Here is a 15554-nt window from a genome sequence, read left to right on the forward strand (position 1 = left end):
CATAATGTTTTTCTTTATTGTATTTTGTTAGTGAAACACAGAACAATGTTTAACAGTTTTGAGAATCTGAGATAAAGAACTGCTACTAATAATAAACACACACACACACACACACACTCACACACACACGTATCTGTGGCACATTCCCTTCAAAAATAAAACTAATCCACTGCGTTCAGCGGCTCAGATGTAGGTAAATGAAGACTGTTATGTTCACTATTACATCCAACAACAAAACATCTCAATTACTTACCAGACATTGTTGATGCTACAGTGCTTGAGCGCGGAGAAAATGGCGGACAGCGAACAACTTGCTGAGGGCGGAAACTATGTCACCTTTATATATATATATATATATATATATATATAATGCAGATTGTGTCAAAGCAGCTTTACAGTGATAACTGGTATAAAATTTTGGCTGCACAGCAGCTCTTAAAGAAAATGGTGTTGGTATCCATCTTAAGTAAATTCAGTATTGATTCATTCTGATTTAAGAAACAATAGTTATTAATTTAATTTATCTATATCAGCACTGGAGTAAACAGTGATGTCATCATCCAGCTCAGTTCAGTTCGCATACAATGGTGTCAATGCAGGCAGATCAAAACATTGCTGAATATAAAATGACAGTGGTGATACAGTACTGTCAGTCAGGGGTTGTGGGCGGGGCCTGTGACGCTTATGTGACGTAACATTAGCACCATGGCTGAAAACAAGTCGTTGGGAGACACTGCATATGATTTATAGGGATTAAAACAAAAAAGGAGTGGGTGGATTTTTATCACTATAGGGTGGTTGTGTACACACACTGCCAACACACATTTATGTTCAAACACCATGTAAAAGTGAACACTTTAGGAGTGCACTGATGAACGCGCTTACGGTGATTCATGCGCCACTTATGCAAATTAAACAATTAGGCTTCAGTCAAAGACAGTCACACTGCGCAGACAATCGATTCGTTCAGTTCGTATAGCTTATAAAGGCTCCGAACGCGCAATGTATGCATGCAATTTATTCATAGTCTGATTCTTTGTTTCTGTGTGAGCGCTCAGAGCACCAGTGTCCTGACATCTCATCCTACCTTCAGATTGTCCCACCCGGACTTACTGCGCGTGTGCACATCAATATTCCATAATTTCTGTCATTATACTTGCATGTTGACTACACCACTAGCCGTTGTAAAACATTTTCTTAGCTGTTTTACCTGATTGATTTTAGATAAATAAGCAGCCCCATCAGTAAGGCTCAAGTTTCCTTGATCAACACCAAACCTCACATTTTCCTGTTTTCTCATTTTATATATCATGTAGAATTATCATTGAAGTCACACAAGTAAATGCACATTTTTTAAAGCTTTAATAAAGCAACATCAAAATCTTTCCACACCTGTTTGGGAATCATTAGTCTCCATTCACGTATTTTTTCCTTGTAAAAAAAAGTCATGCAGACAATCAATTAAATATTAAAATTTAGAAAAATGACATTCATTTTACATTATTTTATATTACTTTTTGTTTTTAAAGATTTGGAATGAGGCTTTTTAAAAATGTTTTTTATGTTTGTTATTTCAGCATAAAACTATTTTAGTGAAGTGAATTTGGTGTTCTTCAGATCTTCAGATAAACACACTGACTGAGGGTTTGAAGATTGAGTTTAATATTGAGGAATGAAACAGTTTTCAATATTTCCTCTATACAGTATGGCAGATTGTGTGTGTCTGTTATTAGAGAAGACAGACTGTTTTCTGCATGTGGTTAGTGACCAAATGGGATCAGAGGTTCACTGGGGGTTTTAGGGTGCTGGACTCCATTCACAGTCAATTCCTCTCCATTGCAGGGGAGAGCCTGAGATATCATTGCATGAACGCACTTATCCACTCCAACGTACACCTGAGAGAGAGAGAGAGAGAGAGAAATCCACACAGATTTATAAGTGATCTCCTCCATATAAAACCCTGTTCACACTGATAGCAAACTAAACACATTCAGTTTTTCATGACAGCAAGCAAATTTCTGTGAGTTCTGCTACAGTGACCGTTGCTGACTAGATTTGTGTGTCCAGCAGCTCTACAGAGTTGAGAAAAGTTTTCTCTTATACAGATGCAGAGAAACTTTATACAGTGACATGATGCATTTTACCTTTCAGAGAGGACTGGAAAATGACTGGACACATGATCACACCCGTTTAGGACACACTGCCATCGTTGGCTTGTTGATATTAGAAACATACAAATTGTGCCTTGGAAGAGTTTCAGTGATGAATTCACAAGCTCAAAATCCATAAAAAACAAAAACAAAACACACTCTTACCTTCACCAGATAGTCTTTCCCTGACACAATACGAGAAGCAAAGCTTAAAGGAATGTAAGCCTCAAAATTAGCTCCAACCATCTTCTCTATGTCTGACTTCACCTGAATAAACAAATGCACATTTTATATTCATCTATATTATTGTTATTTTATTTGAATCTATTAGTCTCTAGGGAGTTACATCTATCACTCAGATATCAGAAAACTTGCGTAAAAAGTATTGTGACAGTAAGTGAAAAGTAAAACAGTTCTTTTAAAAATGACAACAAATAATTTCCCCAACACATTTTACAGCACCAAGATTATTTTACTGTTTTAACAAAAACTGAATTTACTACATTTCTGTCTCCTACCTCACAGCAGATCTTCTCCACTTCTGGAGTGACAGGTTTCACAGTGGTCCATCTTCCAACACCACAGCCTCCAAACATTGTGCTGGTGATCAAAGCCTGGATGAAATAAACTGTATTATCAGGCAGTTTGTCTCACAGATTGATTCTGATCTACTATTTATGCTCCCAATATCACGTGACATGAGTCGTTATTGGAATACCATGTAATCACATCAAAGGGGCAGAGTTTCAATTTGAAGGTGTTGTGTAATATTCAGTACAATTGAAAAGCTGTTGCAATGGGAATAAAACAATTTTTATTAACATGTCATGTTTTTTTTTTTTTTGTAGTCTTCCTAATAAAAGACTATTTAGATCAATACTTGATCATCAAGCAATATTCCTAAAACGTGTGCTGTTGTATTATTTTTCTGATTAACTTTATTCGATTTTAAAGAACAGACAAAATTAGAAAAATGAGGACTAATTCTGTGATGTGCCACAACATTTATTTGTTAAAGCCCTTTTCTCACAAAAAAAAAAAAAGAAGAATTTTTTTCTAGACATTTGGAATAACCTACATGGAATTCATATGCTAAATTTAAACAGAAAAAGATTGTGTGTCGACAGTTGCAAAAAATAAATGAATAAATAAGATTGATAATTGGCATTTTTTGATGCGCTAAACCTTTTTAGCACAAAAAAAGTAATATAGTCCAGGTGATATGTGCTAAATTTGAGGTGAAATTTTCACTTTTTCATAAAAGCATGAAATTTGGTACACTTTCAGAAATGGAGCCATCACAAAAATGCCTCGTGGTCGCCATGGTGACCATTTTACTTTCCGCAATAACCAAATTATGTATTTTGTATCATATCTTCTGAATCAAACATGATAACAAAGAAAAGGTGACGTGAGAAGGAAATCACAGTATCTGAGAGCCTAAGCTAGACTTTATAATATCATGTCTGTTGCATGCGTTGTGTAAGCTTAATCCTTTTGTTCATTAATCCTGACAATACAGTGACTGTAAAGAGTAGAATATTCAATATGACCTTAGCAACGTAGCTTAAAAAGAATGTCAGACGCAAAGATTTACTTCAAAAAATCTAAATTTCAGAAACACGTTTGTTTGTTTTGTTGTTGAACCTATTCTTCAGTCTTCTTCACAGTCTCCTCCACGTTGACACAGAGCTGTGCACTTTAAGGAAGCTTTTTTACATTTGTAGTGTCGACCGGCAGCCTTTCTTGCAACCACAGCTTAAGAGTTCAAGGATGGTCTGGCTTTTCTGTGGAAGAGTTGACCACAATGATCTCCAAATGCTTGGGTTCAACCAACCCCAGTCCCAGCTGGGGGGAACGATATATTTTTCTCGTAGCCACGACTTCATTATGGTGAGGGAACGACATCTATTTCTAGAGGCCACGAGTTAAATGTGTAAACAACCTGCGCGACCATAGCAACCTAGAATTATCAGAAATGGATAGGCCTATAGTAATATTTATTTTTAATTTATAAAAAGAACGGAATTAAGAAATTATTATATTAACATAGTGCATATTATATTGTATTGCGTGTGATGTTGCTTAGTTAGCATTGGAATGAAGTTTATCAATAAATGTTTTAATGTTGTAGGCTACATTTTAATCCCATCTTACAGTCTTTTAAATCCATTCACTTATCGTTTATTTTTTATTTAATATTTTTGTATTATTATTAGTTACATTTGTACATTTATTTGCTTTTTGACTTTATGACTGTATTTCTGTAGCCTATTTCTGTAGCTTAAATGAGCGTCTTTTTTCACTTGTAGCCCCTCGTGCCTGTGACAGCATTCGAATTAATTCAGAGTTTAAGTTTAAAAAATGTTACTATTTTAGAATATTTTGTTATAACCTATGAAAGCTTTATTTATGATTTTATTTTATTTCTGTAGGCGCACGGGAATTTTACAGGGAGTTCATTTACGGGAATATATATAGGCTATATATATAGGCTATATATATATATATATATATATATATTTTTTTTTTTCCACCCTTATTTTTCATCCTTAATTAAAAATAAATATTATCATGATTATCATGTCTCATCCATTTCTACGGTGACCGGGAGGGGATGTTCGGTTCACTTAGTTTTGTCGTGGCCGCAACCTATAAACTCATGGGAACGTAATAATATGTCGTGGTCATGAGATATTAATTCGAGGGAACGTGATAATAACTCGTGGCCACGAGATGATTTTGTCGAGGTAACGACATCCTTATGTCATGGCCACGCGATGTAATGTCGTGGCCTCGAGATCATACGGTGAGGGAACGATATATTTTTCTCATGGCCACGACGACTTAAATGTGTAAACAACCTGCGCGACCATAGCAACCTAGAATTATCAGAAATGGATCGGCCTATAATACTAATATTTATTTTTAATTTATAAAAAGAACGGAATTAAGAAATTATTATATTAACATAGTGCATATTATATTGTATTGCGCGCGATGTATTCGAATGAAGTTTATCAATAAATGTTTTAATGTTGTACATTTTAATCCCATCTTACAGTCTTTTAAATCCATTCACTTATCATTTATTTTTTATTTAATATTTTTATATTATTATTAGTTACGTTTGTACATTTATTTGCTTTATTTTCCTTCATTTCCCATATTTATTTATCTAATTAATATTCTGTACTTTGTTACTGAAAGTTTGTATTCTGTTGGTTAAACACTGTAATAAATGCCCGATCATGCCAATAAAGTTTTGACTTTATGATTTCTGTAGCCTATTTCTGTAGCTTAAATGAGCGTCTGTTTTCACTTGTAGTCCCTTGTGCCTGTGACAGCATTCAAATTAATTCAGAGTTTAAGTAAAAAAAAAAATGTGTTACTATTTTAGAATATTTTGTTTATTATTTGTATATAGGGCCTAACCTATGAAAGCTTTATTTATGATTTTATTTTATTTCTGTAGGCGCACGGGAATTTTACAGGAAGTTCTTTTACGGGAATATATATATATATATATATATATATATATATATATATATATATATATATATATATTCCACCCTTATTTTTCATCCTTATTTTTCAAGGATGTCGTTACCTCGACAAAATCATCTCGTGGCCACGACTTATACGTTCCTACGAATTAATATCTCATGGCCACGACATATTACTATTACGTTCCCACGAGTTTATATGTTGTGGCCACGACAAAACTAAGTGAACCGAATATGTCCCCTCCCGGTCACCGTAACAATCCTTAACTGCATCAAAAGATTTGGTCTTACCTTGGATTGAGAGCGTTGTATGACGATCAAAGGTTTCAAGGTGGAGTCCACACCAGCTCAGTCAGGGTCTGGTGCTCTTGAGGCTCGATGGAGTAAATTAATTACAGGTTCAGATAATAGTTTTATGTAAAAGTAATTTCACTCTGAGACTTGTTTAGGGAGGTTTATGAATTGCCAAATACAATGGCTTCGGTTTAATAACAAGATACAGAATGAAGAATTACAAAGAACATAAAAGCGAGTATAGTCTTCACCCGAGATGTGGCAATTTTCTGTTGTACAACTTCCAATATATATAGTCCGGTCACATCCTTTTCCTGACATGAAACATCTCCTTGTTTGTCAAAGTATAAAATACATTAGTCATCTACGGGCTACGCCCTCTCAACTACTTTTAACACATTTTACCAATTTATACTTCAAGACCTTCACACTAACTCCCTTTAATGATTCTACTTCTGCAAATAAGGCATACAGCTTGCTTAGCTCGTATTAAAAACTCACATATTGGTTACTTGCGGTATAAGCATACGTCTTGGTCGATACCAGCTCCTCTTAATACTTCTCATTGCAGCAACCGAAACACCCATAGTGGTTAGCTTGGTTAGTACTAGTTCCTCTTAAGGTTTCTTGCTCAGCAACTGAAACATACATTGTGGTTAGCTTGCCTCAACACTTCTAGATATGAAAGATTAAGACATACATCTTGGCTAGTTTGCCTTTTGATCTTTTTGGCCTTTACACACAATATTCAGATTCAACCGGCGCTGAAGCTTTTGTAGTCAAAGCTTCAACCTCGTTTGTAATCTGTTCCAAGTCACACATAAAAGTATTCAACATACATGATTGTTTAATAACTTTAGCCTCATAGTATAATTGCCTAAGTTATTTTTTTTTTTCCAATTGATCTGGGCAATTATGCTATGAGGCTAACGAAAAGCATAATCAATTTCAAATTAATTCTTTGCTGTTGTCTCAGTAATTTCAGCATCTCTTTGGCCTTCGGATCCATCTTCATTCTTTCCACTTTCGTGGTTCTTCTCTTTCTCGTCCTGTTTCTTCTTGATTTCATCTTGTTCTTTTTGCAAACATTGAGTAATCAAATTAACCATGCCAACTCAACATCGATCAAGCTCATCTTTGTAGGAACTGTGGACGAACCAGACAAATGAATCATTCAGATGATTCTTTCAAAACATAATTCTAATTCAGAATTGAGGTTCCGGCTCCGGCCCGTCTGCAGATAAAGCCAGGCTGATTACTTTTACGACACATGCTTCCTGATAGCAGAAGCGACATACCAAAGGGTCACCCAAGAAGACAGAGAGACAATCCAGACCCTTTTGTTTCCTTACTTCACAGGAAAGCCAAAGAGACTGTTGAACAAATAAATCTGCCTCAAAATTGTTCCAACAATTTTAACGGACTTATCAAACATCTTTTAACTACATACATTTTGCATTATGTGTCCACAAGTACTACCTGTAAACAGTTAGGCTTTAGAACACTCACAATTCATGTAAATGTGTTAACTCTTGACTGAATGACTGAAAGTATGCCTTATTTGGACTTAATTTGATTCTTTCCCCCTTTCCTATATCCTGACTTGAATGAAATCTGTTTAAAATGTATTGTATTCCATTTAATAGAAATTATGTTAAAATGGCACTCTCTGCTGAAGCAGAAACAGGATGTAACACTTATGTTTTATTGGGGGCAGAGGAAGGCCCTCTTGAAACAGGACATTGTCTGATTGGCCAGGACTCCTCAGAGGGGTGACAAACAACTAAGTTTAAATGATCATATTGCAAGATAGTGAACTGGAGAAGTTGGTTAGTAAAAGAACAGGGAGTTGGTTCTGTTCTGGGAAAAGAAGCCAAGACAAGTACCAAGAACAATGGAGTGACAAGAAGAACAGACAAGCTGCTCATTCAAGCCATCCAACCTTCACTCACTTTTCTTTTCTTTACTTAATTTTCCTTTACCGCTGAAAGTCTTGTGTCCTAAGTTTCGCCGCAAAGTTCAACCAACGACTTTTGCCGCTTCAACTCCAGCGACAAAGAGACTTCGTTTCATTGTCCCACACGGACCTGATCTGGACCAATCATTGACTTGGGAAACCCTCCTCTGCACGACGAGGGAAATTCACCTTTAAGTCAACGCAAGCAAGTACCTCCAGATGAAAACTGAACTGGTGCATTTAAACAAATGATTCATGGTTCGTTCTGGTCTTTGAAATGCATTGATAGGAATTCGGTTAATCAGATCACTCTCTCTCTCCCTCTCTCTCTCTCTCTCTCTTTCAAAAGAGAGATATCTTTCTCTCTCATTTCCTTCTTACTGCAACGCGTATGAATGTGTGTGTGTGTGTGTATGTGCGTGCCTTTATGTTAGATTAGTTTGTGTTAGAATAAATAAAATCTCTTGTAGATTTTAAAAGAAAGTGTCTTGTATTATGTGCTTTATGATTTAATGTCTTAAACTGTCGATTTCAAGTTACCGTGCTCTAATCAGTGTTTTCACGATTGTTGGATATTTATATCCGCTACAAGAGCTTATTACGGTTCGAGCAAATGAACGCTGGACGACTCAGTTGCTCGGTCGTAATCTAAACAACTCTTTATAATTCCCTATAAATATTTCATTTGAGCTAATTTTACTTCCTAGGGTGTTTTCCCTACATCTTGCTTTGTTCACAAAGAAAGGAAGAGGAATGGAACAAATTTAAGGATGCACTGGTGCAGCACCTCAAAAGAACAGTGTACCAAGGAGGACACTGTTGAGGACAAGCACTTGAGGTGGCACCAAATATGCCATCTCAGTCTGGGGTTGGATGGACACAAGTGATTGGAGACCACTGTGGTCAACACTTCCACAGGCAAGCTTGTGGTGTGACCACATAAAGGGGATTTTTATAAGGCTGCTTGCTAAATTAATTGTATATATATATATATATATATATATATATATATATATATAAATATAAAGCTAATGTCCTCAAATTAAGTACTTGCAGTAAATTTACAGTATTTAACAGTAAACCGAAAAAAAACGGTCTCGTGCTGTAAAAACGCATCGCCATTGTGCAGAAAGCAAGTGATCAACGAGATCTCCTCAAAACTCTTACCGTCTGCTAAAGAAGAAAACTGCTCAAGGTAAGTTTATTACTTTGTTGTTTTTTTACTATGTTGCACTCAACTTGTAAAATCGCCTTTTTCGTGAGATATTTTTGACTGTACTACTTGGCGCGAATCGGCCAGACAGACAGTTGTCAAGGGGGGGATGAAGAATTCACGAGTCAGTGTTTTCCAAACTCTGATCTGTTTGACTTTTTGTCTTGTTTTCCCCTTGAAAATAAACCATGAACCACAGTTTTAACCTTGAGATTTGAAGTATTATAGATTAGATAGCTTGGATAGTTGACCACTATTTACAATGAAACTAATAGTTCTTAATTTCTGATAGGAATGAAAAATCATTCATTATTGATTTTTTGAATAGAATAACGAGATACAAACCCCTACATTCAATCACGTTTGCTCCCATGTATTTTTAATGACATTGCACAAATGCAAACATTTAGTCCCCAAGCATGTTTTATATATATAATCGATTCCCGCACTTTTGATAAGGTTTCAGTCAGCCACAAACTGCTACAAACTCTAGTCCTACAATAAAATGGCCCTTTAAAGGGGACCTATTATGCCCCATTTTACAAGATGTAAAATAAGTCTCTGATGTCCCCAGCGTGTGTATGTGAAGTTTTAGCTCAAAATACCTCAAAGATAATTTTTTATAGCATGTTAAAATTGCCACTTTCAGTGGTTTAGCAAAAACGAGCCGTTTCAGTGTGGTCCCTTTAAATGCAAATGAGCTGCTGCGCTCGGCCTAACAGGGCGGAGCTTCAAGAGCTCGTTCTCCCCCATAGATATAACGGCTGCGTCCGAAAACTGGAAAATGCTGCCTTCTGAGGACACATTTCAAGGTAGGAAGGCATCAAGGCACGTCCGAATCCAATGTTAGCTTCACTTCCTGTCTCATAAGATACCTTCCTCAGATCGATTTTTGAAGGAAGCATGGATGTATCCTTAGCTGCCTTTGATATCCCACAATCCAGTGCTTTCCATTCTGTGACGGTTGAGCTAGAAAAATAAAGATGGCGTCCGAAAGTTGCGTTTGCTGCTCAGTTTGTGTATAAATGTACGATTTTGGCCAACATATTTCAATTTTGATATCATTTCTATCGAGAAATTATTACTGTAATAATTAAATATTTGTTTAGTTCTCACCAAAGCTCACGCTATTTTGCTGTAGATCATTAAACTGTTACGCTGCCTCAGCAGTCTGTCCGAAATCAGTTTCATGAGGTGCCTTCATGCACAAACGCTGCCATACAAGTCATTCTCTTATAAGACAGCGAGGCAGCAAGACAGCTACCTAGGTTTTCGGACGCAGCCTAGATTGGCTACGGCAGTTCATTGGAACGAATGCGTCAATAGAGCTGCCATCTTGGAACAGGGGAGCCTTCCTCTTTAATGCATCAGCGTCAATGTAGGCAAGGGTCTAACGGAAATAAAATCACCATAAATCGTCATGAATGCGATTTTCTAGGTTTTTTTGGGGGGGTTTGTTCCAACAGTCAGACATGTATTTATCATTGAGTCCAGAGAAAATTTAAGGTTTTGATATTATGATAATCTACTTTTTAAAAAATATAATGCATAGTGCTAGTAGGCCTAAGTTTATTAGTAACATTCTTCCACTTGAGTAATCTTCGAATGAACTATCGCTACTTACATATAATTATTAAAGAATAAAACAGAAAAACAACATGAAAATCACCACTTAGAACAAGAATCAGGTGGAGTTTGTAGAAAACAATTTGATTTCATATTTTTATGAATTTTTAAAATATGTCCGTATAGTGAGGTAGTTTATGACTTTGACATATAATTATTAAAGAATAAAACAGTAAAACAACATGATAGTCACTGCGGTTGTACTTAATTGGGAACATGTATAACAAGAATCAGGTTAAGTTTGCAGTAAACATTTTATGGTAACACTTTACAATAAGGTTGTATTAGTTAACATTAGTTAATGCATTAGTTAACGTTAACTAACCATGAACAACACCTCTGTTCAGCATTAGTTAATGTTTGTTAACGTTAACTCACGCATGTATTAATGTATCTATTCATGTTAACAGTGCAATTAGTTAACATTAGTTAATGCATTAGTTAACATTAACTAACCATGAACAACACCTCTGTTCAGCATTAGTTAAACTTTGTTAACGTTAACTCACGCATATATTAACGCATGTATTCACGTTGACAGTGCAAGTCGTTAACATTAGTTAATGCATTAATTAACATTAACAACACCTCTGTTCAGCATTAGTTAATGTTTATTAACGTTAACTCACGGATATATTAATGCATGTATTCATGTTAACTGCACAATTAGTTAACATTAGTTAATTCAATTAGTTAACATTACCTAACCAACAACACCTAGCTGTTCAACATTAGTTAATCATTGTTAACGTTAACTCACACATATATTAATGCATCTATTCATGTTAACAGTGTTAAGTAGTTAACATTAGGTAATGCATTAGATAATATGAAATAATGGGCAATGCCTGTAAATAGCCTTAATGTTTTAAGGTTAACTTACTGTACTTACATTAGTTTATGTAGCAGTTGACACATTTCTAACTCTCCACTCACTCACACTAAATTAAGGTAAAAAATACCATTGTGTACCTTATCAGCATTATTTATTAACAAGGCATTGATTTGGGCTGTAAATATAATTCTGAAGTGCAAACCATCTGAACATTAACAGATATGTTGTTCATGTTTATATGCATTTTACTATCATTACTTACATTCAACAAAGCATTTATTAATGGAATTTGTGAACCTTATTGTAAAGTGTACACTATTTCAACATTAACTGATGTGTTACTAACATTTGTTGACCCTTTATTAACATGACTTACCATTAACAAAGCATTCATTAATGGAATTTGTGAACCTTATTGTAAAGTGTACACTATTTCATCATTAACTGAACGAGGCTGAATCCAGCTTCTTATTCGCAGCTTCTTATTGACGCTATCCGGTCCACCTTAAAAGACGCGACGCTTCCGCGTTTGTAGCTTCTTATTCACGCTCAGTTTAGGGACAGTGCGGTTTTTCTGTTTTCTGCTTTTTGTGTCTATTTTCAGGATTAAAGGAAAATAAACTATTATGAAATGCAAATAGCACTGATATATCAGCGAAAATATGCTGCAAAAATGTAAAGGCACTTAAAATATAATTATAGTATTCTTTGTTTATTGAACGTGTCATAAGCTCAACTTGAAGGACCGTGTGGTTTTTCTCTTGTTCACGCTTTTTATGCTATATTGTCTATTTTTAGAAAAAAAGAATAAACTATTCTGAAATGTAAATAACACCGAAATATCTGTGAAAATTACTGTACAATTACAAAGGTATATAAAAACAATTACATCATTCTTTTTGCACGTCATCATTTGAATGCATTAATGAATCAATTGAATAAAAAATTTATTCATGCAAATATTACAGATTTCAATATCACAAGGTAACTAGAGACTATCAGCTCCAGCTCCAGCTCCAGCTTGGATCCAGCCTTTTATGAAGACTTCAGATGAAGGACTCCAGAACATCAAACATGGATGATTATACAAAATGATCATGTTATCATTGCTTTGCATGCACACTACTTTTGCTAAGTAATATCTTAATATCTTAATAAAAGAAGTAATATCTTAATATCTTTTACGTTCTGATATCATCTCATAAAAGAAGACTATTGTGTAATTAAATTACCTTTCAGGGTGCGTTAAAACTTGCACTGGGGCATTATTCCCAATGTACTTGAATGTCACCATGCACATTTTCAGACATTTTTACTGTAGCATTATTAAGTTATGGACCCATGAATTTGACAAATGTGACAATACATTTACAGGAGAAATTGCACTTTTGGCCCAGTTGGAGGCGCTATATCTCAGCTGCCTTTAAGGGTGCGTTCAAAGTTGCACTTGGGCCTTATTCCAAGTACACTTGACTGTCACCATGCACATTTTCAGACATTTTTACTGTAGCATTTTAAAGTTATGGACCCATGAATTTGACAAATGTGACAAAAGTTTCATGAGAAATTGCACTTTTGGCCCAATTGGAGGCGCTATATCTCAGCTGCCTTTAAGGGTGCGTTAAAAGTTGCACTGGGGCCTTATTCCAAGTACACTTGACTGTCTCCATGCACATTTTCAGACATTTTTACAGTATCATTTTAAAGTTATGGACCCATGAATTTGACAAATGTGACAATACAGTAACAGGACAAATTGCACTTTTGGCCCAATTGGAGGCACTATATCTCAGCTGTCTTTATGGGTGCGTTAAAAGTTGCTCTGGGGCCTTATTCCAAGTACACTTGACTGTCTCCATGCACATTTTCAGACATTTTTACTGTAGCATTTTAAAGTTATGGACCCATGAATTTGACAAATGTGACAATACAGTAACAGGACAAATTGCACTTTTGGCCCAGTTGGAGGCCCTATATCTCAGCTGCCTTTAAGGGTGCGTTAAAAGTTGCACTGGGGCCTTATTCCAAGTACACTTGACTGTCTCCATGCACATTTTCAGACATTTTTACTGTAGCATTTTAAAGTTATGGACCCATGAATTTGACAAATGTGACAATACAGTAACAGGACAAATTGCACTTTTGGCCCAGTTGGAGGCCCTTTATCTCAGCTGCCTTTAAGGGTGCGTTAAAAGTTGCACTGGGGCCTTATTCCAAGTACACTTGACTGTCTCCATGCACATTTTCAGACATTTTTACTGTAGCATTTTAAAGTTATGAACCCATGTATTTGACAAATGTGACAAAAGTTTCATGAGAAACAACACATTATCAATTTATATTTTCAAATCCGTTAAAGGATTATTAGGCTGCATAATTTAGGTCAGCCAGGACCGGGAACACTTCCTATAACACCAGATGTACCCGTTACATCTGAAAAAGAATGGCATCTACGCTAATATTAGTCTTTCTGTTTATCCAGAGGTTTACCGTAGTCAACCGGATCCGGGCCGTATCCAGCTGAGACCAAGGACCGGTGCCATGACACGACCACAGCGCAGCCCTGAAGTATCATCAGAGATCGAGTCAACTAGATCATCCATTGTGAAGACATCAACACGACAGCCAGTGCCACAGTTCCTCAACAGACCGTCCATACCGGCGTGATGAATACAATTCTCAACTGGACACGACCACAACGCAGCCCTTAAGTATCAGCAGAGATCGAGTCAACTGGATCATCCATTGTGAAGGCCTCATCGACAGGACAGCCAGTGCCACAGTTCCTCAACAGACCGTCCATACTGGCATGATGAATACGATCCTCAACTGGATGAAACTTAAATAAATACTTTGATTGTTGTGATCCTATCAGACTTATGATAGCAACCTGAATTGTAACAAAGCACTGTTTGCCAGAGGAGAACTGGCCCCCCGACTAAGCCTGGTTTCTCCCAAGGTTTTTTTTCTCCATTTTAACACCTATTTGCCACTCGTTTTCAACCTGATGTCACCTGATGGAGTTTGGGTTCCTTGCCGCTGTCGCCTTTGGTTTGCTTAGTTGGGGACACTTGACATTTGATATTCAATATTATTCCTGACATTTATTCAACAGTGCTTCTGATCTGCCTGCATTGACACTATTCTTTAAGAGCTGCTGTGCAGCGAAATTATGTACCAGTTATCAATGTAAAGCTGCTTTGACACAATCTGCATGGTAAAAAGCGCTATATAAATAAAGGTGACTTGACTTGACAGACAAGTTATTTGAGAATAGGGTTCCAGTTCAAATTTGAACGCACCCTGAAAGGCAGCTGAGATATAGCTTCTCCAATTGGGCTAATAGTGCAATTTCTCCTGTTACTGTATTGTCACATTTGTCAAATTCATGGGTTCATAGCTTTAAAATGCTACAGTAAAAATGTCTGAAAATGTGCATGGAGACAGTCAAGTGTACTTGGAATAAGGCCCCAGTGCAACTTTTAACGCACCCTTAAAGGCAGCTGAGATATAGCGCCTCCAATTGGGCCAAAAGTGCAATTTCTCATGAAACTTTTGTCACATTTGTCAAATTCATGGGTCCATAGCTTTAAAATGCTACAGTAAAAATGTCTGAAAATGTGTATGGAGACAGTCAAGTGTACTTGGAATAAGGCCCCAGTGCAACTTTGAACGCACCCTTAAAGGCAGCTGAGATATAGTGCCTCCAATTGGGCCAAAAGTGCAATTTCTCCTGTAAATGTATTGTCACATTTGTCAAATTCATGGGTCCATAACTTAATAATGCTACAGTAAAAACGTCTGACAATTTGCATGGTGACAGTCAAGTGCACTTGGAATAAGGCCCAAGTGCAACTTTGAACGCACCCTTAAAGGCAGCTGAGATATAGTGCCTCCAATTGGGCCAAAAGTGCAATTTGTCCTGTTACTGTATTGTCACATTTGTCAAATTCATGGGTCCATAACTTAATAA

General features: G+C 36.2%; 1 protein-coding gene across 3 annotated transcripts; it reads right to left on the reverse strand.

Moving 5' to 3' along the window:
- Positions 1-1639: 1639 nt before the first annotated feature.
- On the reverse strand, positions 1640-6796 carry LOC125266333 (cystatin-B-like). Of its 3 annotated transcripts, none has more exons than XM_048186883.1 (4): positions 5948-6796; positions 2669-2764; positions 2316-2417; positions 1640-1895 (listed from the first exon to the last, which is right to left on the reverse strand). In XM_048186883.1, exons 2-4 carry the CDS (start codon positions 2744-2746, stop codon positions 1761-1763), a joined length of 315 nt encoding a protein of 104 aa, XP_048042840.1. In that variant the 5' UTR covers positions 2747-2764; positions 5948-6796; the 3' UTR covers positions 1640-1760. The 3 variants fall into 3 exon arrangements, with proteins under 3 accessions (XP_048042840.1, XP_048042842.1, XP_048042841.1); XM_048186885.1 differs by lacking the exon at positions 5948-6796 and adding an exon at positions 3798-4288; XM_048186884.1 differs by lacking the exon at positions 5948-6796 and adding an exon at positions 3748-4288.
- Positions 6797-15554: the final 8758 nt, after the last annotated feature.

This window comes from Megalobrama amblycephala, linkage group LG4, assembly GCF_018812025.1.
Source record: "Megalobrama amblycephala isolate DHTTF-2021 linkage group LG4, ASM1881202v1, whole genome shotgun sequence".
Taxonomy (NCBI): domain Eukaryota; kingdom Metazoa; phylum Chordata; class Actinopteri; order Cypriniformes; family Xenocyprididae; genus Megalobrama; species Megalobrama amblycephala.

Excerpts from the sequence above, each read along its gene's own strand:
- LOC125266333 (XM_048186883.1), bottom strand. The coding sequence starts at position 2,746 with ATGTTTGGAGGCTGTGGTGTTGGAAGATGGACCACTGTGAAACCTGTC. Across the intron at positions 2,418-2,668 it reads TGGAGAAGATCTGCTGTGAG|GTGAAGTCAGACATAGAGAA; the intron begins GTAGGAGACAGA and ends TTGTTTATTCAG. Across the intron at positions 1,896-2,315 it reads GGAAAGACTATCTGGTGAAG|GTGTACGTTGGAGTGGATAA; the intron begins GTAAGAGTGTGT and ends TCTCTCTCTCAG.